This window comes from Catharus ustulatus, chromosome 6 (assembly GCF_009819885.2).
Source record: "Catharus ustulatus isolate bCatUst1 chromosome 6, bCatUst1.pri.v2, whole genome shotgun sequence".
NCBI lineage: Eukaryota > Metazoa > Chordata > Aves > Passeriformes > Turdidae > Catharus > Catharus ustulatus.
In genome coordinates, this window is record NC_046226.1 from 16,778,021 (window position 1) to 16,805,348 (window position 27,328).

The following is a 27,328-nucleotide window of genomic DNA, read 5'->3' on the forward strand; positions in this document are numbered from 1 at the left end:
GCGCAGCCAGCGGGGCCTGCCCCGCGCGGCCGGGGGGCGGCGGGCGCTGCGATTGGCCGGGCGGGTCACATGGGGCGGGGAGCTGCGGCCGCCACAGTAAACATGGAGTCGATCTTCCATGAGCGGGTGAGTGAGGAAGGGCTCGGCGGATCCCACCGCCCGCACCGCTGCCTGCCCGCTTGTAGGCACAGCGTCGGTTGCGGCCGCCCGGGCCGCCGAGACGGGGGAGGCGCGCGAGCTCTCTCTGAGGAGCTGCTGGGGCGGTGCCTGGGCCTCCCGTCCCCGCGCTGACCGCGGGGCAGCCCCCGGAGCCCCCCCCGTGCGCTCGGCCTGTGTCGGGCCGGGTCGCGCTGCCCCTCCCTGGCGTCCCTCCAGCCTTCGGCAGTGGCTTGTCCTCTGCCTCGGGGAAGAGCCGCGGTCCTCGCGCGGCGCTTCCTGTGCCGATGGCCCGTCCCGGCTGGGCGCTGCCAGCCCTGCAGGGAAAGGAGAAGCAGGGCTGAGCCTCGACGTCCGCTTTCGCCCGGGGACTGTGTTCTGGGGACTGCAGAAACAGCCCCCAAGTGTGGGGAGGTGTAGGCTGCAGCTGCTTGTGTTTCCTGAGAGAAAGCTCGCATGGCTGAGAAATGAGTATGAGGATAAGCAGCGGCAGGCAGGGCCGTCCCTGTGCTCCCAGACCCGTCTCGTCACCGAGCCTGGCTTGGCTGTGGCTGTGTAATGAGCAGGGAGTGGGAGAGCTCTACAGAAATCGCAGTTCATATAGTGTGCTTCCGTGTGCCGAACTGTATTTCCTGTTTTGGAGAACAGATGCTTCTGTGAATTGCTGTGATTTATCCAGGTTCCCAAGTGTGTCCTACTCCTGTTTAATGCTGATCAAGTTGTAATTGGATTTTTTTTCTTGCACTTTACCAATGTGTCTTCAACTTCATTGTGTTAATCTTAACATTAGTTCCTTTACTTTGTTTTGATACTTCATTTAGAAGTAAAATAAGATAGCGGTGTACCTTCCTTTAAAAAAATTGCTGTTCTGAAATCATCAAAACTGGGGAGTGTTCTTTCTGAGTAAGTTTAGGTTGCAAAATTTGGCAAATGTTGTGATGTTAAGTAGCTGCTGTTCAAATTGTTGGATTTCAGCCGTGATGGCCTCTGCTTCAGTGACCTTCAGTCTGGCTTTGACTTTGTTTAACGAAATGTACTCTTTTCTTACATGGCCTAGACTGTCACAGTATGAACTAGCTTTTTATTTCTAAGTTGCTTTCTAATTTGGTAACAAAACTTCTGAAATTGAAGTGACAAAGCATCCAGAGGTGCAAGATGATAGTGACTTGTGGTTCCCATGCAGTCTGGGGAAGGGGGAGTTGGCAGTCTGCTGTGAAACGTGCCAGCTCCCTGGTAAGTTAGTAACATAGTTTAAAAGTTGCACTTGAACGTGTTTTAAGTTGGAATGCCAAATATTTTTATTGTTTTATTATTTTAAGGGAAAATCTGACTGAATTACTGCCTTTTTTCCTTAAGGGGTATTTTTTCCCCCATCAAGTGCTGTCAGAATACTTTGAAGTGCTTCATGTTCCTGAGTCTGTACACCCCAGTCATTTTGATAAAAAGACATGAAAACATGGTATTTGTTAAGAAAATTTGATAAAACAACCAGCAATGTGGCATTTTTAGAGAGAAATTGCAATTGCAGAAAGTAAGATTTAAGTACAGGGCTTCAGGAGTCCCAATCTTAGAAGTTTGTCTTTTCCTTGATGAGATACAAATGATTGAAAACACTGAAAGCAGGGCAGCATTTTATGTCAGGAGAGGTTTCAATGAGGGGATTTCAGGTTATGGAAAAGAAGCACTCTTCTCTGCACAAATGGAAGTACGTGTCACTTAAATACTGTAGGATCTGATTTCTGCATTTGGCAATTAATATGTGTAACTTTTATATAGGAAAATTAAGGTTTATTACTTTCAGATAATACTGTACAAATACAGAAAGGTCCTTTTAGGGAAATTAGGATGTAAGCATGTAATACAACTAATTTTCAGTGATATTTTACCATCTCTCTGTTTCTAAACCAGTTTCATATGTCTCTAGTGGGAAAGCCTGTGATTGTTGAGCAGGTTCTTCTGTCACAGTTTTGTCCTATGACCAGCAGTAGGGGTGTGGTCTGAGAGGGACAGAAGCTGGTGTTTAGTCTAGAGTTTCTTGTTGCAGGAAGGGCATGAGCTGGAGGAGGTTTCTGGATTCCATTGAAGCCTGGCAGTGCAGCCAGTGTAGCTTTAATAACTCATTGCTCAATTGAGTGATGAAGCCATAGGAAGGTTCTGGAGTAAAGGAAACTTTCGAGGTTTCAGCTGTAAGGAAGATCATGGAAGAGTTCTACATATGATTTGTATGATGCTTTTGGGGAATGTTAAAGAATATTCCTCAAAGGCATGCTCTTCTATTTCTTAGTTTCTGTGGGTCTGGCTTGAGGGAGGGATGTTCTGTATTGTTCTTGAGGGGTTTTGTTTTTAACAAAGAGCATGTGTAGGAGAGTTCTTAATGTAAATAAAAATGAAGATTGATTAAAACAAAAGCGAAAAGTAGGATTTTAAAACTGATGTCACTTGTCTTGCACCTAGATTTACAGTTATCTGCAGAAAAAAGTTGCTTTTCGTGGAAAACTGCTTTACTTGGTTTACATTGTGTACTTCTTTTTGAAATAAGGCAGTATTTTATCTCACATATGAAAATGATGGAGCCTGTCATGCATTCATTCAGATCAGAGATTTTTGAAATTTGTACTACAAAATCATGACTGACATTGTTAATAAGCTCTTTTAAAATTTGTGCTACCATGCTAAAAATGTTGCATTATAGTTCTATTACCTGTAATGTGCTGGATATGTAACAAAGTGTCTGAAATTTTTATTTAAATCTTTTATCAATAAAAAATATTGTCATTATTAAATTCATACTGAATTTAATATTTTTTTTCTTGTTTCCCCATCATTGTTTTCAAGATTTTCAGACTAGTGGTATGACCTTATGTTATCTACTTCCTCTATGTAAATTTCATGTGGAAAAGAATCTTTACTATTTTTCCAGCTCCTAATTACTTTCTTGTCAAAGATGTGGAGAGCAGATTGTCAATAGCCACACCTGAAAGGGAAGAAAAGTTAAAAATTAATGAGAGTGTCTGTTACAGAAAATGTTTGTTATTAGGAAGTAGAGATCTAAACTGTTTTATTTTCATGTATTGATGTTTTGGAACAGGATAGAATCCATTGTTCTGATGCTTGCAGAGTCTGTGTGATTTGTTGGGTCATTTGGTATATTTATGGTGTTTTCAAAAACAATTTTTACGTTAAATTTATTTCCCTTAAGGAAATAAGGCAGTATGCATGTTGGGTTTTTTCCCATCAAGTTAATGGGAGAATTGTATTCTATAGCTTGCAGTGTAGAACATTGAAAGACTATATGGTATTCTGCATGCCTGGGGAGGGCAGGAAGTTTGCCAGAATGAAACAGTTGAGTCATTTTACAAAGTTTGCATTAATCTGTTTTTCTTTTTCTTTTTTTTCTTTTTTATTTCCCATTGTTTGTTGTTTTTTTTTTCTCTTCCATTATTAGCAAGAAGGCTCATTGTGTGCTCAGCATTGTCTGAATAATTTGCTGCAGGGGGAATATTTTAGTCCTGTTGAATTATCCTCTATTGCACAGCAGCTGGATGAGGAAGAAAGGATGAGAATGGCAGAGGGAGGAGTATCTAGTGAAGAATACAGAACATTTTTACAGGTAAAATTATCTTCATTTGAGGTTGCTTGATGTTGCCTGAAATCTAATATTGTCTGGCACAGACCTGTTATTCTTGCATAGCTAGACAAAGTTAATCTTCTAGTGCTAAAGCTTTTTAAATTTATAGGCTTTCTTATTCATTCATCTTGGATGTGGCATTTTCAAATGTTGCTAGTACAGCTTTACAATAATTCTATAAAAAGCTACGTTACCTTCATCTTGGGAGTAGAAAGATCAGGCATGATGAGGAGGATCAGTAGTTTGTGTTTTGTCTTTGTAAGCCAGTGTCAGATAGGAACAGAAATTCTCATGTCTGTCTGTCCTTTAAGCACTGAACATCTCTAAAGGTTTGAGTTTTAAATTAATATGCCTACTTGGGGCATTGTAATCATTCTTATAGACAAGGACATAAGTCGTTGCTTTAAGAATCTGCAGTTACATTTATTTTCAAAACTCAATTATTTTTGACCTTTTATATTTACACCATTTTTCCCTTTTCTCCTTCCCAAATTGACATCAAGCAGCAGCCTTCTGTAAATATGGATGACAGTGGATTCTTCTCAATTCAAGTAAGCACAGCTCTCTTCTGACACAATTTTCTATTTATGCAATACATGTTCTCTTATATAATTTAAATTGCATTGAGCTTTTCCATCTAGTTACCAGTTTATGGGCTTAATGGGATTAAGTGTTGGACTTCCAAATGTTCAGAATGTTTTTTATTAAGAACAGTGACTTGCAGTTCTTCAGTTCATGGGCCCTCAAACGCATAGGAGAAACATGGATTCAGGAACTGTGAAATGACGCCTGCTGGCAATAAGCTTGACTTATGAGCTGTTTCTTGTGGGCACTTCAGGTGTTCACCTTGGCTCCCACAGACTGCAGGTGAAAAAGCAGACTTCAGATTGCTTTCTCAAATTATAGACAGGAAAGCCCTTGGCAATGCTTACAGAGTTATCACAGTGATCTGCAGATTTTTCTTGGGTGTTTTTGGGGGGTTTTTTTAAGGCTATAGGGGAAAAGTAATCAATAATAAATACTTAAACCAGAACAACAACAGAAAAAGTTTTGAACACCAAGTTGAGGCTTTTGTCTAGATTAGAGCTCTAGGCATCTTTGGCTGTCTCCCAAGCTTTCAGTGGTACTTGTCAATGCTCCAGACTCCCTCAAGAGCCTCTCTTCCTTATGGTCAACTGGGCTGTTTTTCTTTTTAGCAAGAAACCATTAACAGTTTGGCTTTCCTATCTTTGGGCTGCTTTGGTAGCTGAAAAAATTGCTTCCTCTTTCTACTTTTTTGTCTTGTCATTGCTTTGTCATTTGAGGCACAGCTGGCTTGCTGAAAGGGATTTGAATTGTTAGCTTTTAGGTTCTTATAGCATTATTTCGTGTACCTTTAAAGAGTTATTTTAAAAGAGTTGGTGCTCAGATCAGTAAACTGACTGATCCTTTGATAATCCAGCAGTACAAAATTGCCAGCAGTTACTGTGATGAAAGATTGAGATTGTATGGGGAGGTGAGGGGAGGAAGTAAGGGCAGAGCAGTGCATTCATTGCAAGTAGAGAGATGACAACTTAGGAAGTGTCTGTGGAAGGTGAAATTACAGCGTTTTTGGGGTAGTAAGCTCATTAACACAGTTGGGTTAAATCCTGGTTTTGTTACTTCTCCTTAGATATTTATGCTTGCTTGCATGTAGATTCATGACAACTGCATTTTGAGTAATGTGGTTCCTAGATTTCCTGGCGATGTTTTGAAATCTGAGTTTTATGAAAACAGTATAATTATTTAGTATAGCTAAGATGGTTGTATTGCTCGAATTTAGATTTGAACTAGTCTGACTCATGAAAAGTGTTCTTTTTTTGGCAGGTTATAAGCAATGCCTTGAAAGTGTGGGGTTTAGAACTAATCCTCTTCAACAGCCCAGAGTATCAGAGACTTGGGATCGACCCTATGTAAGACTCTTTTAGTACCCTGCTTTTATTTTACAAAAAAATACTCTTAATCTATATTTGAAATGTTTCTTTAAAATTGCTGTTTCATGCTCTGTTGCATTTTGATGTTTGTATTACCCCTGGCTTTGATTTTTATTTTTTTCCCCTTTTTGGGGGTGCATGAGAACATCTGCCCTCTGTGCTTTTATGATACTTTAGTATCTGTGGCATCACAGATACATCACATCAGATATGACCATTTCAGTGATATTGACAACTTCCTGAATGTTATAAAAGCAATATGACTATTCTGTAATGTAACATCAGTGGTTGTATTACTGAAGATTTATTATATAAGCTCAAATTAGCGATAGCAAAGATCTTAAACATTATTATGTACTCTGGTTTTAGAGTATTTAATTTTATTTATACTTTTTGTTTTTCTTTTTACAGAAATGAAAAATCATTTATTTGTAATTATAAGGAACACTGGTTTACAGTTCGAAAGTTAGGAAAACAGGTGACACTGTCTTTTTTTATTTTAAAATTGACTTCAGAAATGGGTGTTGAAAAGTGGTTGCAAGTAGATTGTGCTTCCCTTTTGCAAGTTTCTGCTGAAGTTTGGTTTAATAGTATCCCGTATTTTGAAAAAGGTAAATGTTTGTTTTATCACAAAAATGCCAGGCAGGTCTTTGTAAATGTTAGCCTGGGAAAAGACTGTAGGGTCAGTTCCCTAGTGAATCTGTCCTTTAGGGAGCTGCAGCTCTGATAGGGTCTTATGTGACTTCTTAAGCCCCTTTTCTTTTTCTTTTTGTCTTTCCGACATGAAGTACTGAAGAAAAATTGTACCGGGGGGTCAGGAGGAGTAGGGAATCCTGAACAAAGATTAGGATCCCTACAGAATTCAAACTTATTTTAATACAAAACATACTGGCATTGTAAAATAATTTTGTTTGTTTAAATGGGCAGTATATATAAGGAAAAGGTCAAGGTTTTGATGGGTAATAATGGCTACTCAAAAGAGTATCCTTTCGAATGAGGTTTGGGGAAGTAGAATTTCAACTTTCTACTATTACAGAAAACTTTGAAACAATTGTATTCTAAGCAGGAAATAGTTATTAAAGGTAAGGAATAGATATATTGGTATATGGTAGATATGTACCAGCTTAGTTCATATCCATGTCCCTTAAAACACCAATTCAGTGTTTTATTTTAGTAGCCAATCATTTTTCTGGATCATACTTCATAAGCTTTTATATAACATGAGCTGATTTGATGTTTGGTATTTTCATGGCTCTTTTTTCATAGAAAACATTCATGGATAACAGCTTTTAGAGTCTGTGATAGTGGGACAGAAGTCCGTTTGCCCATTTGGTTCATTTTTGCAAGTTCTGGCTACTTATGTTGTCATCCAGGTTAAAAAAAATAAAGTCACCTGTGAGTGAGAGAACGAAACTCTACTGTTCTGCTTTAGTTTAAAAGTATGGGTAACGTTTACAGGCATTTTTTGTTTATTTGATATCAAAAAAGGCTGGTTGTTCTCTTAAAATTATGGAAATGCTTCTTATTGTACAATGCAACTATGTTGGGTGGAATTTTATGAGAGCCTTCTAACATAGGACGTCCTAAGCTGGAGGGAGGATGCCTTTTTCATTTTTTGTATGGCTTGTAACCGTATGAAGACAATACTAGCTGTCTCTTATTTAGAGGGTAATGAGAAGATTGACAAAATAGGTTGACTTAGATTTATTTCACCTGCTTCTTCTCTGTTACAGTTAAAGCAAAATTAGTTTAACAAAACTTTCTCCTCCATAATGCCTTTTAAAGTTGCTCTGTAGTCTAGCAATCAAATTTTTACAGAACTTTTTATTCCCCTACTCTTCTACATTGTTGGTTTTCTCACTCTTTCCTAGTGTCAAAGAGTGTTTTTGTCAAATTAAGTGATTGCATGACAGGGTGGTAGATAGTCACTTATTGTATGGGCCTGGCTGCAAGTGTGTGGGTGCATATATGGAAGTTTGGGTAGATCAGTGCATTTCTGGGAGAATGGAGATCAAATTCTCCTTCCACTAACTCAAATGGTGATTTCTGGTTAAAACTGGATAATATTGAATGAGTAGGTCTAAAAAAAGTTCTTTAGCTTCATTGAAATATATAGGTGGTTTAAAGGTAGAACATTTTGTTTCACATTGAATATATTTTCTCTCTGGAAGTTTTATGTAAGTATAATACTTTTTCTGTATAGAAGTATTATAAATTACTAGTTATGGTGTTTGGGGAACTAGTAATGAGTCATGGATGTTTATATGAAGTGCCTGCTGTTGTAATATAGTGCTGTATTCTCAGCATATTAAACTTGAGTAAATTTTTCTTAATTTTTAAGTTTAAAAATTATCCAAGAGAAGCATAAACATTAGTTTTCAGCATCACCAGCTATTAAAGGTAGAATATTCAATGAAAGTATTTAATGGAAATTATTGAATGTCTATTTCCTGTATCTGTTAATTTCTTAACACACAACATTAACTGATGAAGGATTTCTTACTGCATTAGTCTCAGGTTTAAAACTGGGATTAAGCAGAATTTTAGAATATGAAATAAATCAAAATACGATGGTTAAGGATTGTCTGTTTTAATGTGTTTCCCTGGTAATAGTATTCAATAATGGGAGAGAGCATGCTGTAATTTCCACACTTCAGATGTCCTGTTAGAGTATTTGAAGGATAACCTTTAGCAGTATAGGTATTACGGTTCAAGAAACTTTTATTTGATCATTTATTTTACTAGATTTATTCAGATATTCCATAATAAAAAATTACCACAATGTACAGGAATTAATTACTGAGTAGTCTTCATGCTAATTTGTTCTCTCAACCTTTTTTTTTTCTTAATTACAGTGGTTTAACTTGAACTCTCTCTTGATGGGTCCAGAACTAATATCAGATACATATCTTGCACTTTTCTTGGCTCAATTACAACAGGAAGGTAATAGTAACTTGCAGATGTTAAATATCATTAATTAAAAGTAGGTAATAATAATTTCTTAGAACTTATGCATTCAGTTAACTACCCTTAATTTTATGATGGAAATAGTGAAAGAACCCAAGCCCTTATAATGAAAGGTAGAGTCTTACCTCTTAAATTGCACATTATTGTATGCCATATAGTGTGCACTTTAATGCTGTAGACTTAAGATTTCTTTTTTTCAGGTTATTCCATATTTGTAGTAAAAGGTGACCTGCCAGACTGTGAGGCTGATCAGCTGCTGCAGATGATTCGGGTACAGCAGATGCAGCGGCCAAAACTGATTGGAGAAGAGGCAGCACAGTCAAGAGATCACAGGTAAGGTAAATAAAGATTTTATTTTAATAATGTTCAGTATGATTGGTTTGTAATTTGGAAATAATAAGTACCTTTAGTTCAATGTTTACTGCTGTTGCATACAGTAAAAGCAAGTTGATAGACAACAAATGTGTATTTTTAAGTAGGTAAAAGCTGCCTTGATAAGGATTGAGTCTTTCCATGTGCATAAGCATATTATAATGCAGATTTTTGATATAGGGAGGAAAATGGTTTAGCAAATCTTATATTGTTAATAGTAATTATTCTATAATTAAGACTGGTTTGTGCATTTTGTCATAAACAGAAAATAATGAGAATCTAATCTTTGAATTCCACATCATATAAATCATACAGTATGCCCTTTTGGAATAATTTCACTGTAACATTGTGCTGCTGCTCATTTTTGATGCATTCTGCCAATATAAAATATCCTTGAAAGCATATGAAGTTAGCACTTTATGCACTTCTGCAGTGATTTCATCTTCATAGTGAACAAATTCTGTGCTGATAAAAATGCTTTAGGCTTCTCAGAGGAATTAATTCTTTTCTCCCCTTTGCAAAGTTAAACTGATGTTGTAAATTGATGGAATAATTAGCAGTAACATGTAAAGTATATACACTTTACATGGGGTCTGTTCCTTTAGTGTAGCCTTCAAGGCCTCCTGAGAAGGAGACCATATGCATTCTTTACTGCTGATGTAACTGTTTGAATAGCAGTAGGTTTGAATAACAGGTATTATGGCTTTTTGTGAGTTTATAATTTTTGACGATTTACTGTCATAACAGCTTCTTGTCAACATGTGCATTGCTTTAAAGGTCAGTGTGTGGCAGATATGTGTTAAGGTTGCTCTGCAGTTGCTTGCAGCCCTTTTGTGCTTTTTCATTTTTCAGGAAAATACTTGTTTATATAACAGACTTCCACAAGAAGAATATTTTTCCCAAAGTTTGACCTAGAATTAAATTGGCAGAACATACTAATTTATGATTAAATGTAAAAATGATAATGATAAAATCTAATATAATTTCGGTCTGAATTTTGCTCTGAATCTATGAATTTCACAGGCTAACCAGAAGTGATGTGGACCAAGCAATAGAAGTTAACCATCCTTTTGATGGAACGGGCATGTTAGACGAAGATGAAGAGAATTTTCAGAGAGCCCTTGCTCTAAGTAGGCAGGAAATTGATATGGAGGATGAAGAAGCTGATCTTCGCAGAGCCATTCAGCTCAGCATGCAAGGTGCAGTGCTCATCTAAATTTCTTACAGTGCTTTAAAGCAGCTCCTGGAATCAGTCAGGCACTTTTTCCAGCATGTGTCAATATCTCTGGAAAGACTGGTGTGAGGCATGGAAGGACAATCTAGGATTGCCTGTAGCTATCTCTCTCCTGCTTTTTGAAAAGCTGTAACTTGCATGTTGGCATTGATTATTAGGAAGGAAGAACAAATTGATAAAGGGTGGCAGGAGGAAAGGGAAACAGTCCTGAGGTGAGGAGAAGAGAGTATCAAGCAAAGTTAGTCTAGGTGCTTAGTTCTCCGAAAAGTCTCTCCTCTTCTCAGGTTTGAAGGCATTTTTTAAGTTATATTTCATTTGCTAACTTCATTTTACTATAATGAGTAGGATTTTACATGTTCTGCTTTTAGGTAGCCGTCGCAGTGAGCTCTCAGGCTCATTACCACAGAATGTTCCTCAATCGTCTCACAGCAGTCAGACAGACTCCCTTTCTTCAGAAGAACTGCGAAGGAGAAGACAAGCATATTTTGAAAAGTAAAGTAGCTGGCAGAAACAGCATATACTTCCACATGCAGTTATTTTTCAGTGCTTTTGGGGTGTGGATGGGTTTCTTACTGAGGTCCAGCTCAACTTTTCTGTCTTAACATGATTTCCTTATAGTACCTGAATTTACTACTCTCAGGTGGTTCTTACAAACAAACCTCTAGTAAGAGGGTGTTTGTTAATAATGCAGTAGTCTTGCTAAAAGTCGTGTGAAGAAAGAAAACATACATTACAGAAATATTTTAAATGAAATCCTGTAAGTTTCCACAACTACCTTCCCAACAGAAAGTATTCTTTCTCTAAGACTTTGCTTTGGGTAATGATGCTTCTCATGTGCATTGCACAAGAGCATTGTATGTATTTTATGTTACTGTTCTGGTGTACCTTCTTAATAGAATGTTAAGTTTTTGTAGCTTTTCCTTATCTCTGTCTTACAGTAATAGAGGAAATAGAGACCAGGGAGATGGCAGGAGTTGGACTCACATGGTTGGATAAGAATGCAGAGCTTCCAAGTCCTGGGAAAATAGTCTTGTGGCTTGGATTATAATACTGGGCAGATAGGTATCTGAAGGTTAACAGGGTGAAATGATGAAAGAGTTTCTGAGTACAGGGGTATTACTGCAGAAAACAGCTTCTACTTCTGACTCTGGCCTTCCTTACCATGAAATGAACTTGATTCAGGTCTCATACTGATGTTAATCTTATTCTCTTATAAATTTATGACACTTTCAGACAGCAACAGCATCTACAGCAGCAAGAGCAGACCCCAAACCTACAGGACAAAGCAACTCTTAGCTCAAGCACTCCAGAACCTGGCACAGGTATTGTTTTTTAACCTTACATCCAACACTGAAATTTTCATCTTTGTGGTGTTTCTTAATTTTTCTTGTCTGCCTACTTCATCACTTCCACAGCCATTCCAATTGTGCATTACAGCCATTATGTCAATATCTTATTTCAAAGTGAAGAGCATTGCTATTGCCCCAAGTGTTTGTTTTCTAAATTACTTTTAAAGTTGTATGACGACTTGGAGTAGTATCTGACAAAATTACTGGAACCAGTTTTCAGAAGAACATGTGTAGACCTTACCAGTGGTAGATATTGGTGATCCTGAATTGGTGTGTATTGTTACATACTGGCTGTTGTTAGTGAAAAGCTATTTGCAAAATGTTCTGTAATTTTAAAAACAAAACTAGTTTTGTTGGTGGGGTAGGAAAAAGTGGGTGTGGATTAAAGGAACAACAAAAGCATTTAACTATAATTAAGAACTGTGAACTTATTACAGCTTTTATTCATGTATCGTCTTCAGGAGGTGATATGAGTGAAGAAGACATGCTACAAGCAGCCATGAATATGTCTCTGGAGTCTGTCAGAAACCACTTGAATTCAGAAGAGGAGAAATAACATCATTTTTTCCCTCTTACTGTCAAAATGCTAAGTCTCCATTAAAATTCTACTGTGTGAATGTTGCACAAGCAGGGTTCATTTCAGAGTTCTGGAAGCAGGAATGAAAGAGGGGCTGCTGGAGGTCAGTTTAGAGAGGATCTGCAAATACATAAAAAGATTGCACTAATGTAGAGAATTGTAGCACTCCTAGTACAAAACATCTACTCACAAGAGTAGTGGTGTTAAAGTTACTGGAACTATTCATGCAAAGTTAGACAAGTGTAGCAGATGTAACTTAAACCTTTTAAAGTTTGCATTAAAAAAGCAAGTTTAAATTGTTGTGAAGAATTCTATAGAAGATACAAATGGTGCTGAACACAGCATCAAATTATTTTCTTCAGTTCTAATGGAAAAACAGATACAAGTAATAAGTTATGCTCATAAATTCTTTTTAATAGATCACTCTAAAATGGGGAGAATAATTAAATTCCATTCATCTTAAATAATTTATTTTGTGATTGTTTATTATGGATGACTTAACGTTAACTTTTTGATCCTGCTGTCCACTTTTGAAATGATCCATTCTGCAGGAGAAACAATCGATAAATTTCATACTTTTCAATTCAAGACAAAATTTTCAGTGTATTGTTGACTGTAATGTTACTCCTGAGTCTTTCAGTGAGTTCTGACTTTCTAACCATTTTTGGTTTTACCTTCAGTTCCAATTGTAAAATTTTAGGTCCATGTTTAACATACTGTCTTTTAGCAGATAACTTACCTTATTTGGCTTGGGGTTTTATTGTTCTTGTTTGTTTTTAATTATTGTTTTCTTATGGTCTTTCTCATTAAAGCCACTGTCTTTTTATTACAAAAGCAGCATATACTGAATTGGGTTGAACAGGTTTGCTTTTCTACCTCTTCCAGAGTCTTTTCCTCTTCAAGTTCAATGCTTCATTCTGGGCCTTTCATTATGAAAGAGCTGTAACTGAGTCTAGGAGAAAGTAGGAGGGGATTTAGGTGCCATAAAATCAGTGCCACACACATAAGGTGCATTCCTGCAATCTGAAATGACCCCTGTGCAAATAGCTCTTTTAAGAATGAATATTTATGCCTGTGTGGATGTTCTTTCTGAAATGCTTTCTATGAGTGTCTGTCAGAATGTTGCAGTTTTTTCAGGAATGGCCTTTATTCACGCACCTTACAGTTTTTTATTATATTGTTTCTGATCCTGAGAAAAATTGGGAAACAAAGTATGTGAGATAGCTTATGCTGTTGGTTGTAAGACATTTGCTTTGATATCCAGGATGAATGTGTACCAGGGTGACCAAACCTAACTTTGAACTTCAGTGCAACAAAAGAGAGATGTTTCATTTTCCTAAATGGTGCTTGAAATACGAATTCTGTTTACATATAAATTATATGGAAATATGTTGTAGATAAAGTATATAAGCTGTAGTCCAGTTAAAGCATTAACAGTTACCACAGGCATTCTAAGAATCTTTCAAAGACAACCCAAATTTCTTAATCGAAATATTCTAAAGTTACATCTTTTGCACAATAGTAACATTTAATTAAAATTAGTAGGAAATGAATGGTAGCTAGATGGAAATACACATTCAGCATCAAGTAGTACTGTACATGAAAGGGCTCTTACCTCTCAGTAAAGATTTGTTTACAGCAATGGTTTCCTGATAGCTTAGGATATTACATTATACATAATTGGGCTAAATTCTGTTATTCCTATCGCTGTGCTGGATTTTCACCAATGTCACCAGAACTACTGGTATGTGTTACACAATATGGATTTTGACATGGGACAGCACTACTTCTTAAAAATTATTTTTGTCTTTTTTACATAATCCTGTCATGCACAGTATAATTACTTGCAATGTCTCAAATTAATATAGATGATTTTAAAAGTCCATGTGTGCGTATGCCATTTTGAAATGCTGTATTTTACAGGGTGTGATTTTCTGCTTTCAGTTTGAAATTTCTATGAAACTGAAAGCAAGAAAGGTGTCTAAAGCACTGATTTTTTTTCTCTCATCTGTCAATTAACCACAGCTTAATTTTCCTTTTTTTGGTTGTGCCATAAACTAATTCTGAAGTAAGACTCATTTTTATAAATAGGTGTAGACTGGCAATCTGATGCCAGTACTTGGAACTCACATCTTTTATCTTTTCTTTTAAGAACATAATAAAAATATTATTTCTATAGCTCTAGTGGCCCTATATTAAAAACAATCCAAAAAACAAACAACATTCAGCCCCTTAAATCTCACTGACTGTAACCCAGGCCAACTACATTATTTTATTAGCACTAAAACATGGAGATTTGCTTTGAACTTTCATGTCACATCATAAGTAATTTCATCACCCAAGTATCTTAATATGGAAGGAATGTAAAATCTCATTGCCTGAAAGGTGCAGCTGAGTCAGTGATCACAGGGCCAACCCTTTCCCTTTCTGTGGAGAAACACTGTCACTCAACAAATACCAGTTTGATTTTTAGAGAAATGTCAAGCTGAATGATGTAGGCATATCTATCTAGTCAAGCAGTTACAAGAGAGCAATTTAAGCTACATCTGTTAATTCATGTAATTCTGTTGCTGGGAATGATCTGCAAGAAACCAACCATTAATCCATCCTAGTCCACCACTAAATGTAATGTTCCGAAGCACCACAGCTACACCTCTTTTAAACAGCTCCAGGGAGGGGACTCAACCACTTGCCTGGGCAGCCTGTTCCAATGGTGGATTGCCCTTTCAGGGAAGAAACACTTCCTGATACCCAGCCTGAACCTCCCCTAAACAGGCCATTTCCTTTCATCTTGTCACTTGTTACCTGGGAGATGAGGCTGACACCCACCACACTACAATGTCCTTTCAGGACTTGTAGGGAGTGACAGGGTCTCTATTTGAACTGTACCCAAGGCAAAGACTCATGCTAATTGCTGACAGTATGTATTTTATAACCCAGGTCTCAAGTTCAAAATGTCTGGACCTGCCAAGAAGTTGTCAATAAAACACTGCTGTCATTTTTTGGTGTGCATTCTTTCAATGATAAACAGTTCTCAGTGTGGTTTAAGTGTGCTTCTAATTTACTAATTTAGAGATACTGTGGTGTTATCTACCCCATCAAACTGAAGAGTTGGGTTTTTTCCCATGTTACAGCTTTAGGCCAAAGTCCATTGTAAGGGAGCAGTCATTGACTTTTTTTTTTTTAATTACAGAACTATATTTCAGGGAATTTCAGACTTCATTCATTCAATAGATTGTTACTATTTTCCGGTGAATGGTCCATGTGACATAAATTACTGTTTTCTGCCAGTAGAAATCAAAGGAGCAGGGGCAGTGAGTGATACAATAAATATCTTCCAAAATTACTTCTCTAAGTATAATTCTGCAAAATGCTTTCATGGTCTTACAGTGTGGGAAGGAAGAAGAGTTGTAATGCAGTCATGCTTGCATGCAATTCTTCTTAGGCACAGTAAGTGCAAACATGAGCTGTTTAAAAGCTTACATTTTTCTGTACCTGAAACTGATAGGATATTGGCTTACTTTAACATTTGGGCTTCCTCTGCCCTTCAACGAACTGCAGTAAATTTAAGTGTAATTTTCAGCTAAGGTACTATTCCTACTTGTTGTACTTTATTACTTGGCAGACTACTTGAAAACAAATTTAAATTTATTATGTGTTCTAATGTTTGACTATTACTTCTATTACAAACTTACAGAATGGTGGGGCAGGTTAAAATGTTTACTGCAGGTGACTAGTAGACAAATATTATCATTTGCAAGCTGCTTTATCTTATTACAAAACTGACAGACTTAAAAATGAATATGTTACAGTTCTAAAATGTAAAATTTTCTAGTATTAATTCATTCAAATAAAGATGAAAACGTAAAAATGGTGGCCTTTGTACTGAAAAATACGGTATAAGGAAATAGGATCAGAGAAGTAGAACTCAGACTTACAAAGAAGTATTATTTTGCAATTTGCATTACCATTTACATCACTTTTAGAAGGAACTGAAATAAGAATCCAAGGAAAAGAAAAACTGATGTGGAAACTTCTTTAAAGGGCTTAGATAGAAAATTATGTTGTTCACTTGGTAAGCCATTACTACCTTGCATAGAACAAATTTAAGTCCTGGAAAATCTTGATAATTATTCATAAATCATTACCAAAAAAAAGGAAAATATGTCCAACATGTAATAAATACCTATTCCATACACACAATCGCTTGTTCAAGTGAGAATAATAGTCAATCCATTCAAACTGTCTGGGTCCAAATGTTTAGTTTTTCATTTTAGAATTGGTAGCTTTGTCTTCTATCCAGGTTTTCATCTTAAAAGCATGAGCTCTTCTGCAATATTTTTTTTTTCATTCACACATTTTGCCTTATTTGCATTTCAGAGATGGAGGGAACTGGAGTACTTAACCTGCCATAGTCACCTCCTTCCCCAGTTACAGTTCTTCAAACAGTTAGTACATGTGACTTTTCAGCTGCTTTCACCAAATCAAAATGTTTATACATTATTTTCTGTGTTAAGAAAAATAATTATACCTACACTTTTAATCTGCCCCCCCCCCCCCAATCCTTAGTACAGCCACTGTGTGAATTCAGGAGGCACTTGTAAGAGTTTGAAAAAAGGGATGTAATATTTAAATGCCACTGTGCAAAAGCAAAATGAAGAAAAAATAAGATAAAAATCTTGATCTAGTCTTTAAAGCATGTCAGCTTTGATAAAATTTTATTTTTTGCTACATGAAACCCCTTGTGTGCAAATCAGTGTAGAGTTAGGATTTTGTAAGGGAATTATTTTTCATCTCTTGCCTAATAGTTGTGTATTTTAGAAATCATTTCCAGTACGATTTTTTTGTCAAGACTGTTTCATATCACATCTTTGGCTCTGGATTCCTGTATAATTTTGCCTATTTTGTGTATATAAAGCATAAATACTGAAAAGATTTAAAAAGGGAAAGCCGAAATGCTTTGTCATTGTTTTGACTGGAAAATGGCAGCACTGTTTGATATTTTGAAAATGCTCTCCAAATAGGCATGAATATATATGGTTGTATTTGATATCACTTTTTAAAATAAATATGATTATAGCTTCTAATGTTTCTTTCTTAAGTATTTGCATATGTGCTTTCTCTTATGTGTGGATTGGGCACAGAATCATCAGACATTGAAATCTCATCCCTGGTATCAGTGGACTTTGCACCAGAGATGTGTAGACAGAGCAGCAGGATAGTTTTCTGTTGCTGACATTTCATCATGTCTGATTCTTTGCATCTGTTGATACTCCAAAAGTTGTGCAAAGACACTCCTGTTAAGGAAGGAAGTTGGTGCCAGTTATAGTTACATTGCTTCTTCAAAAATGGTATGCTTTCTCATTTTTAAAGTAAGCTACAGTTTCCTGCTTTGCTGCCAGAGTACTCATTCTTTTTGTGACACAATGCATTGCTCTTGTAGCTCAGTCAAAACAGACAATACTGGATGATTTCTGTGTGTCAGTATTGACAGTGGATGAAGTCAAGTCAGCTAAAAAATTTGCTTGCAATGCTAAATAGTTTCTAGTTTTGCAAGAGTAGTAATTAAAAAGAGAAGTACAAAAAGAGTTCTGGGCTACTTTATTGACTGCCTTACTTGGCATTATAAAATTAACCACCATAGAAGACATTTTTATCATCCCTAAATATTTTAAATGTCTGTAGGACATCCGTAATTTTAGTTGAAAAAATGCTAAGAGAATTTCCCATAAAAATTATTTAGCCAAACACTAAATGACACATCTTTACTGTCATGAGGACACATAAGGATTTTGTTTAACCAATGATAAGGGGTCTTTTGAGCATTGTAAACTTTTCATCTCTGTTAAACCCAATATTGCAAATTAATTAAACTGATCAAGGTACACGTCTACATTCCCTGCTATATCACAGCACTAGTACTTCCCACAAGTTTGATGTCTTTTATTTTTTTAGCCAGAAATGGACTTGAAATGGTGTATGATTGGTTTTGTTTGGATAATCATAAGTATGCCATTAAATTAATATACTAGTGAAATCAGGTACAAACCTTATTAAAAAATTGTTCAGTGAAGAAGAGGGAAAACAATTTTAGAGAACTTTTAACTTCTAAACTCCTGGACCACATACCATACCCAGCCTTACAGCTGCCTGTGAGTGACAGAGCCCAGTAAAACTAAAAGGTAATACAGTATTGCAGGCCAGCCATGAACCCTTCCCCAGGGCTCTGCAAGATCCTGTTTGGGAAGCAACAAACAGGTTGTTCCATGACTGTCCAGTAATGTTTGCCAGCTTGTAACTCTAGAGCCTGTTCTGTGCCAGCTGCATTCTCAGACTTCTAAAAATCTAAGATTTCACCTGTGAAATGCTCTTCTCAGCTTCACTTTGCCACTGATGTGGTGCTTTATTATGCATCTTTTTATGTAGTTATCCATTTGTAGTAGGTAATGAGCCAGCTGTCCTGTATTTTATTTCCAGTACCAGCATTTTTTATAACAGTATCATTATAATACAAAACTGCTTTTTCTGTAACAGTACAGTACTCCTTGTAGTCCCAAGTTTAAATACCGCACTTGATCAAAAAACAGAAAGAACTTTGAACTGGAGCAGTTTTGGGTTTCTGGCTGGAAATACAATGTAGAATCAATCACAGAAGGGTCAGTTCGGAAGGGACCACAGTGGGTGATCTGGTCCCACCTCCCTGCTCAAGCGGGGCGATCCCAGAGCGCATTACACGGAATTCAGATGACTCCAGGGTATCTCCAGCGAGGGAGACTCCACAGCGTCTCTGGGCAAGCTATTCCAGTGTGCAGGCACTGCACAGGAAACAAGCTTTTCCTGATATTCAGGTGGCTCTCCCTGTGCATCAGCTTCCGCCGGTTGCAGAAACCTTTTCCTATTGCTGGGCCCCACCGGGAAGTGCCCGGACCCCGCCTCTTGGCACCGCTCCTTTAGACTCGGATATACATCGATTGGGTTCCCTTCCCTGTCCTCTCCATATACACCCAAAGCAGCCGGGGCTTCAGGTTTCTGTGTGTTTTGTGAGAACACATATTCAAACACAAACCGTGTCTAATCTCCTGCACAGCAGACTGTTTTGCTAATGGCCCAGGTCAATCCCGGCGGGCGAGCGCCCGATAATCACACGGCCCTCCACGCCGCCATGCGCCGCTCCCCACCCCCGCCTGCTGCTCCGCCACCATCCCGGCATCCTCCGCTTCTGCCTACACGCCATATCCGCCTCCGAGGCGGCGCTCTAGCCCGGGCCGCCGCTCTCGATGGTGTTTGGGAGGGGTGTCATGGCGGCCGTTGAGCTGGCAGTGGCCGGAGCCACCGGGAGGAGTCGCTGAGCCAGGACAGGACAGGACAAGCAGCTGAGCCGGAGGAGCCAGGAGGATGCGTGCGGCTTTGGCGGAGCAGTGGCCGAGTCCGGTGTACTGAGCCCGCAGCAGGAGCTGCGACCCGCTGTAGCGAGGAGAAGGGAGACGGAGGCGGCCCCTTGGCCCGCAGGAACCGGCTGTAGGGGCCGCCCGGCAGGGCCGAGCGAGGCCCGGAGCCCTCCGAGCCGCGATGGCGTCGTGGCTGGGCGGGCTGGGCTCGGGACTGGGTCAGTCCTTGGGGCAGGTGGGCGACAGCCTGTCCTCGCTCACCGGGCAGATCTCCAGCTTCACTAAGGACATCCTTCTGGAAGGCGCGGAGGAAGTGGGCGGTAAGGGGGGCTCGGGACGGGCCTGGCTCCGCGGGGGAGCTCTTCCTCCTCTTCCTCCTCTTCCTCCGGCCGCCGGTCCCCTCCGGACCGACAGCGGCGGGGCCTGCACTCCCCACGCCGGCTGGGAGGGAGGGAGCTGGTCTTGGCTTGGTGCCTTTGTATTTGGTTTTTTTTCTGCTCTTGTGATCTCAGCATCTGGAGAATACACAAATATATTCCCAGGCTTTAATAGCAGGTGTGAACCTGTTTCAGGCTTGTTATTCAGAGTTTTTTGAATTCCGTAAAGTGTTATGTTGCTCCGGAATGACAGCACTCAAACAGCACTCTTTTTCCTTTCTGTTTGCTTAGTTTATCTAAACCAAGTTAATTAGCTGCTTTTACACCGGTTCCATAAAATTGCAGAGTTGTAGTTACAGAGGTTGTTTTGTCACTGGTGTGATCTAAGTCTGACGTGTCACACAGGCAAAAGTTCAGTGTTTGTCATTGTTTTGTTTATATTTCAGCTGTGCCTAGAGAAACTTGTCGAGTTCTACAATTCTCCTACAGCCAAGTAGGAAAACGTGGCCCTTGCTTTATGAGGGTTAGAGACTAGAACGATTCGTCTTTAAAACAGAAAGTTAGAACAAAAAAACCCCAGAGACATCAGAGTAAGATAGTCTATAAACCAGTAGTAAATCTATTCTAGAATACAGTATATTCATCATATTGTTAATAATGACTTTGGTTACAAATTTTTGAAAAAAACTTCAATAGAGCAGTTATATAATGTGGTAATAAGTATCAACAGATTAATATCCCTAGTATTGTTTACCATCTTGTAACCATAAATTATTTTAAAAGTTAGCTTTCTCAAAACAATGTTAAGAATAGAAACCACAAAGAATAGCTAAGACTTCAGAATAGTCATCTTAAATGTAAGGTTAAGCAATTCTACTTCGTTTACAATCTCTCATCTATGAAGCATTGTGAAAGAATATTATAGAAACATATGTTGTGTAAACCTTGTTGCCAAGCTGATATAATAGGTCTCAATGGATGGCCTTTTTGGTGCACTGATAAAATGCTCAGAGGAGAGAAATTCTGACAACTGTGACTTTTTTTTTTTCCACTTTTCTGAAAGACTTACTTAGAGATGTTTTAAATTTCAAAATTTGTTGTAGTTTATTTTAGAAAGTTATTTTATGTTTCTGAGCTGTGCGGTCATCTAGGGTGTTTGTTTTGCTTCTTTGAAAGATAAATTGTGAACTCATGCATCTGTGCATGAGTTTGTGCAAGGGAGATGTACTGATCTTTAGTAGTTACTTCCAGGTGTACTTGACTGCTGGATACTGCTGTGAACAACTTCAGTTTCCTAAAAATTTCAAGGTAGTACATTTGTATGGGTGACTGGACTCCAGGGTGTAAAAAATGTAGTGGCATCGACGTACCTTTTTGTAAAGACCTTTAAATACTTTGTGGTCAAAACAACATTTTTCAAGTACTTCCTTACAGTTTGGGTTTTTTAATTTTCTAATTGGTAAAAGTTTCCTAGATTTTAATATTATCCTTTACATTCAGCGTTTTGACTCCCATCAAATTGTTTGTGGATTATGGACTTGCACATCTTCCATTTCATAGTTTTTGGGTGTAGATTTTTGCCTCTGCAGATCTTGAGCTCTCAGTTTTAAACAGCATGTGGGAAATGATGAAATATAGTATTTACTTGGAAATTATACTTACTTCAATTTTTGAAGTATTGTCTAGGTTGCTTTATAGTCAATTCAGGATGATTTCTCATTGCTAAAAGAAAATGTGGTGTTTCTGTCCATTAAAGGTGGGACATAGGAGAAGTAGACAGTCAATTTGAGGACAATTGATCATTAAAATGTATCTGGAAATATGTACTTTTTCTGTTGGATAAACTGGGAGAGTAGGTGTATCACCTGTTTAGAAACAGTGAGTCTTATGGGGTTGATGTTTTGTCACGTGGGTTTTGTTGGGTGTGGGTGGTTTGTTTTTATTCTCAAAATTCATTGCTGTTATGTGTATATAATGGAATTAATACTTGTTTTGAAACTTTGCTTGGCATTACAGAGAAACAGCTCTCAGGTCAGGAGCAAGTCTGAAATGAGAAACAGATTCAGGGACACAAAACAGTCAACTAAAACATTTTTATCTCCCTTACTTTAAAGCTTAGTTCCATACTAATCTCTTAGGGTTTTGATTTGATTTAAAGCCTAAATATGAGTGAACTAAATTAGATGCTGAAAGACTGTCTGAAAAATAATTCTTAGAGTGTTCTGATAAAAACAGCTTTTGCTATTTACCTAGGAATGAACATGAAAACAATCTGAAGTAAGATATGTATTAATAACTGGTCTTAATAGATTGAAAGGATTGTAATTAAAATGAAAATTTTCACTTTTTTTCAGATGCAGCAACAGAACTCCATGTGTCCAATGCTAGACTCAGAGAAATAGAAAGTGTTAATGCAGCACAAAAGTTTGAAGTAAGAAATTTTAGATCACTGTGGTAATTAAAAGCTATGCGTAGAGTTTCTTTTGTATAAAGTTAAAATACTGCACTGAAGTTGTTTGTCCCTGGGTAAATCCATAAGCAAGGGTAACAGTGGTGTTAGAATGTGACTTTGATTTTGTGCCAAATTGCCATCACAGTTAGGGACACATTTTGTTTAGGGACACATGTGTTTATTGATGTATGCATGTGCTGCAAGTTTTCATCTTTTGGTAACTGTGGCTGTCCCTGCCCTATCAGAGTGGACTTGGACTGCAGCAGTAGGCTTGGCTCTGAAAAGTGTGAGCATTTTCCCTGGTTCTGTTCTCTCTGTTGTCCTACTGTTTGGTCATTCTGGCACAGGCTGCTCATGCTCCTCCAAAACCACTTAAAAATCTCACATACCCTCATGGAAAGTGACTTTCTGCGCTCTTATAAAGGATTTGTTGGTCTTGTGACTTTATTTATGTCTCTGAATAAACAACTTTCATGTATGCCTTCAGGCCTCAAGAGCATTGTGAAGTTAAGGTACTGTTTGGGGGACGTAACTGTTCCTGCTTGTCCACTTTCTAGTTTCTTGCCATCTGCTCTTGGCTGATGTCAGAAAGAAAACACTGGATATTAGCTCCAATTTACGCTTTGTGGCTGTTCTTAAGTTCTGCCTGTGGATCTTGCTAAGATGTGATTCAGCCCTGAATCTTGGCATTTATCTCCAGTCATCACAAACCTTTTTCTGAAAGTGAGCTGCTGTCCCTGCCACATAAAAATGGACAACTTGGACATGAGACCGTGATTTTGGGCCCACGCATTGCCGTTATTATGTGTTTTGAATGAAATAACATGAGAAATTTGTACAATTTAACCTCTTTGCTGTCCTGTAGCATTGTGCTTTCCTGATTCTTTAAGGACTGTTCTGAGTTTACCAACATTAATTTCTCATTTTTTTTCAAGAATGATAGACTGAAAAAAGTCTGTAGTGACTTAGAAGAAAAGCATGAAGCAGCAGAGCTGCAAATAAAGCAGTTGTCTGTTGAGTACCGCAATCAACTACAACAGAAAGAGGTAGGACACAGAGTAAAATTTCTCAGTATGACCAATAAACTTACCTGTTGTCCTGTTTAAGGCCTTTGGTATAGTCTGTTCTCTTCCAGTGGCAATACTGGTCATAGCTATTATTTCTTGGTTTGTTAATGTAGACTATGACATATTTCATTGAATCATGTAATGTAAGCCAAGCTGCCAGGAGATAGTTGAGACAAGAAAACGCTCTGGGAATGTTGTGCAACTGTCAGAATTTGTTGTTTCTGGGAGCACTATGAGAACACTCTAATGCTTTGTATTTTTGGTTCAGCTACTTTTAAAGAAGGCAACAGGAACAAATTCCTATTTGAAGCAATTATTTTGTCTTTAGATACCACTATTTATCTTGCCATATACAATTAAAGAGGACAGAGCTAGCTTTCAAAATTTGTGAAATGTCCTTTTGTGATGGAAGCATCAACCTATTGTATAATGAGATTTCACGGACCTAAATGAAGAAAGTTTCCAGCATACCCAGAGTTACACAAAAGGGAATTTTATTTCTGATTTATTCACAAATTCATGTGCATACTGGAGGAAGCAGAACTGTGAGATGTATAAAATTCTGCTAAGTACAATAACAGAGTTGTTACAAGAAAATTACATGCAGCTAATTTCACTTTATTGTAAATAAGTAAATTTTCACTACGTTGAGTTGTTAAGCATAAAAGAAATCAAATGTAATAAAAATAACTGGAAGAGAATCATATGTTGCTTAACTTTCATATCTGAATACCCTCTTCTTATATTTAAATTTTTTGTATAACTGGTTAGCCTGGATATTTTTGTACTGCTTGTGTATCTTGGCTGCAAAAAAATCCCTGTGTCTTTGTGTGAGGTACTTTATAACACTTGATCTAAGGCTGGGGTTTTTTCTCCATTATGGAAATGTTTGGAGTTTTTCTCTTTTTTTAGTGAAAGTGATCAGTTATTTGTGCTGGGGGTGTTGTTTGGTTCACATTTCATAAGGCTGCAAAGGGTAAAGTGGAGTGTATTTTGATACTCTTCTTATTCAAATAATACCTTTTATTTTAAATATTCAGGTGGAAATCAGCCATCTAAAAGCTAGACAGAATGCACTACAGGAACAATTGCAGAAAGTACAGACAGCTGCTCAAACTGCTCAGTTGGGAGCTGGTGTTTTGCCAGCAGCCACTGCATCGGCCTCCTATGTTCCAGATGTCAGACATTCCTCAGGCTTTGAAGGAGATGACATGGATTTTGGAGATATAATCTGGTCACAACAAGAAATAAACAGATTGTCCAATGAAGTTTCCAGGCTCGAATCGGAGGTTGACCACTGGAAACAGATTGCAGTGGTGAGTGGTTTCTCTTCTACCCTGCCCTTCCCTCTCCCCTCCAAATTATTGTTTTCATTTCATTTGATGGATCTTTTAAAAGTTCACGTTGAAAAATGTCTAGAAGCAGCTGTTTTGATGGAAAAGCTCAAACCTTTCATCCTGTCACATGACTAAGCACACAAGTACCTAACTTCCAAATGCTTTTTGGTGATGCTTTTATGAACGATTTGTTAAGTTAGGTAAAGGATTTTGTGAACATTCACCTAGAATGCTACTTCAGGGTTTTGGTTTTGTCCATCCTTTTAAAAACATACTTCCCTTCCTCCTGGCTACAGTACTGATTTTTACTGGTAGCACAGTACTGTTCGAAGGAGCAGTTGGACACTTGCATGCTTTTTATAATTCTCGAAGTCCTTGATACATCAGTTATAATTCATGGTCTGTTGGGACACAAAATAATATAATTTTTAAGCTGCTGATGATGTGAGTGACCATTTTTCAAGGTATAGCCCGATTTTGGGGTATGCTTTTCCCATGTGAAAATACTCAAAATTCAGCAACCCTGTTGTCTTACTATGAGCAATAGTACCCTCACTCCAAACTTTCAATAAATATCCATGAAAAATTAAAGTGTTTCCATTAAAATGTATTTTTTTAAAAATCAATATTAGAGGGGATTTTTATTTTGCTTCATGTTAGCTTTGTTGTTTTCTACTTTTGAGTATCAATAGAGGAACCACTTAGATAAAAAACACATGTGTTTATCACAATTTTCATATGGATATGTCATTTGGATTTTTTCAGTCTTCCAAAGTGCAAGGTACAAATGATGCTGAACAAAGTGAAATATGCAAACTACAAAATCTTGTTAAGGTAAGATGACAAACTAGTCTTCTTGTGCTGACACTTCGTGGTTTTGTATGTGGTCACATGACTTGCAAATATTTTAACTAGCATGATTATAACATTATTAAAAATGCACAGGGGAATGTAGTACCATAGCAACGCTTCAGTCAGCAATACAATATTTAAAACCAGTTACTCTGAGAAAGGATGTTTGTATGATTTGATGATTACAGTATGTTAGCTTGAGACATAGTGACATTAGTGCTTAGGAGGGCAAATCACTTTGTGAAGCTGTTGATGAGTTATGGGACTGTATTTTAGATACAGTCTAAAAATCACAGAAATTACAGAATAATTTCTCCCTTCTCAGAAACATCTTGCCTTTTTTTGTTGAAGTTGCAAAGTATGGATTTTACATGTCATCCTAGAAAGTTACTAGAAATGCATCCTAGTGTATCCACTTTGTATGCAAGACTTGTAATTTCTTCACATTGGTTTCATATTTGCTGTTGCATAGAGCATACTATTTGTGTAAACATATTTTTTAAAGGAAGTTCTTCCTACACGTTTAAATAAATCCCAGTCAACAGAAATCAAGAAACTTGACTTCTGTGAGAATTCCTTCAATAAATCCTTTGATTAGACTGGGGAAAAGCTTTTCTTTTTTTCGTATTGTATTATTTCTTTTGTAAGACAACACTCTGCTGTATTTTGTCATGTTGTTTCTCGAATGATTTTTTTTAGGAGCTCAAACAAAAGTTAAGTCAAGAAATAGATGAACATCAGCATGAGCTGTCAGTATTGCAGGATGCCCACAGACAGAAGTTAGTAGAGATAAGTCGCCGACACCGAGAAGAGCTGTGTGAATATGAAGAGCGGATTGAAGAACTTGAGAATCGGTTACAGCAAGGTCTCTGTTACCACATGCTTTCTGTTTTATTTTATGTAGAGTGAATTTTGGTTAAAGTGTTGAATATGCATGTAGCAGTACAATAGTTATCAAGTATATGATGTTTAGAATTTGGATTTCAATTTCAGTTCAGCTTTATGTTTAAGACACATGTCCCATCTTTTATTCGCTCTGGTTGGCTTGAACAGTGGAATGATGACATTTCATCTGTGGCATGTATCAGTCGTTTTCTACACATACCCATTGTCATGCTCTGAATTCTGCACTTTCTGGGTTGTTTTTTTAACTTATGCTGAATATAGGTAGAGATGAGACATACTTAATTGAAGGTAAGAAAGTAACAGTGTGTGTGAAGTACTCTGTGCCAGTTGGGTTACTTGACAAAAGCTCAAAGATTGGATGGTGAGACTCTAGAACAAGTTGCCCAGAGAAGTTGTGGATGCCCCACTTCTGGGAATCTTCGTGGCCGGATTGGATAGGACCTCGAGCAACCTGGTGTAGTGGGTGCCCATGATGATGCAGGTGTTGAAACTAGATGTTCTAAAGGTCCTTCCAACCCAAATTTTTATGCTGTGATTCTATGGTTGCCACCTTAGTGTGTGGCATAACTACAGTGTAGAAGCTCAGTAGTTCCCACAAACAACTTTTTGTTGCCTTGTGTTTCATACTCCCTAAAAATAATCTTGTCAGTTAGGTTTTCTCGAGAGGCTTCTTTGCTCAAATACATAAGCTTTGCCTGTAAACCTCTATATTTA

The 27,328-nt window shown here is 37.7% G+C and overlaps 2 protein-coding genes across 2 annotated transcripts in view; both read left to right on the top strand.

Annotated features, from left to right (window-relative positions):
* Positions 1-52: 52 nt before the first annotated feature.
* Positions 53-17,322, top strand: ATXN3 (ataxin 3). The gene is made up of 11 exons (XM_033063838.1): positions 53-126; positions 3,602-3,766; positions 4,291-4,335; positions 5,630-5,715; positions 6,148-6,214; positions 8,592-8,679; positions 8,904-9,036; positions 10,099-10,274; positions 10,678-10,801; positions 11,543-11,631; positions 12,120-17,322. The coding sequence occupies exons 1-11, from the start codon at positions 70-72 to the stop codon at positions 12,212-12,214; spliced, it is 1,125 nt and encodes a 374-aa protein (XP_032919729.1). The 5' UTR covers positions 53-69; the 3' UTR covers positions 12,215-17,322.
* Positions 17,323-18,302: 980 nt separating this feature from the next.
* The window catches only part of TRIP11 (thyroid hormone receptor interactor 11), a 31,410-nt gene continuing 22,384 nt past the window's right edge, over positions 18,303-27,328 (top strand). Inside the window, exons 1-6 of the mRNA XM_033063837.2 lie at positions 18,303-19,943; positions 22,355-22,431; positions 23,388-23,498; positions 24,560-24,835; positions 25,622-25,690; positions 26,408-26,573. Coding sequence (XP_032919728.1) covers positions 19,805-19,943; positions 22,355-22,431; positions 23,388-23,498; positions 24,560-24,835; positions 25,622-25,690; positions 26,408-26,573 — 838 coding nt within the window. The 5' untranslated portion in view covers positions 18,303-19,804. The remainder of the gene's footprint in view (positions 19,944-22,354; positions 22,432-23,387; positions 23,499-24,559; positions 24,836-25,621; positions 25,691-26,407; positions 26,574-27,328) is intronic.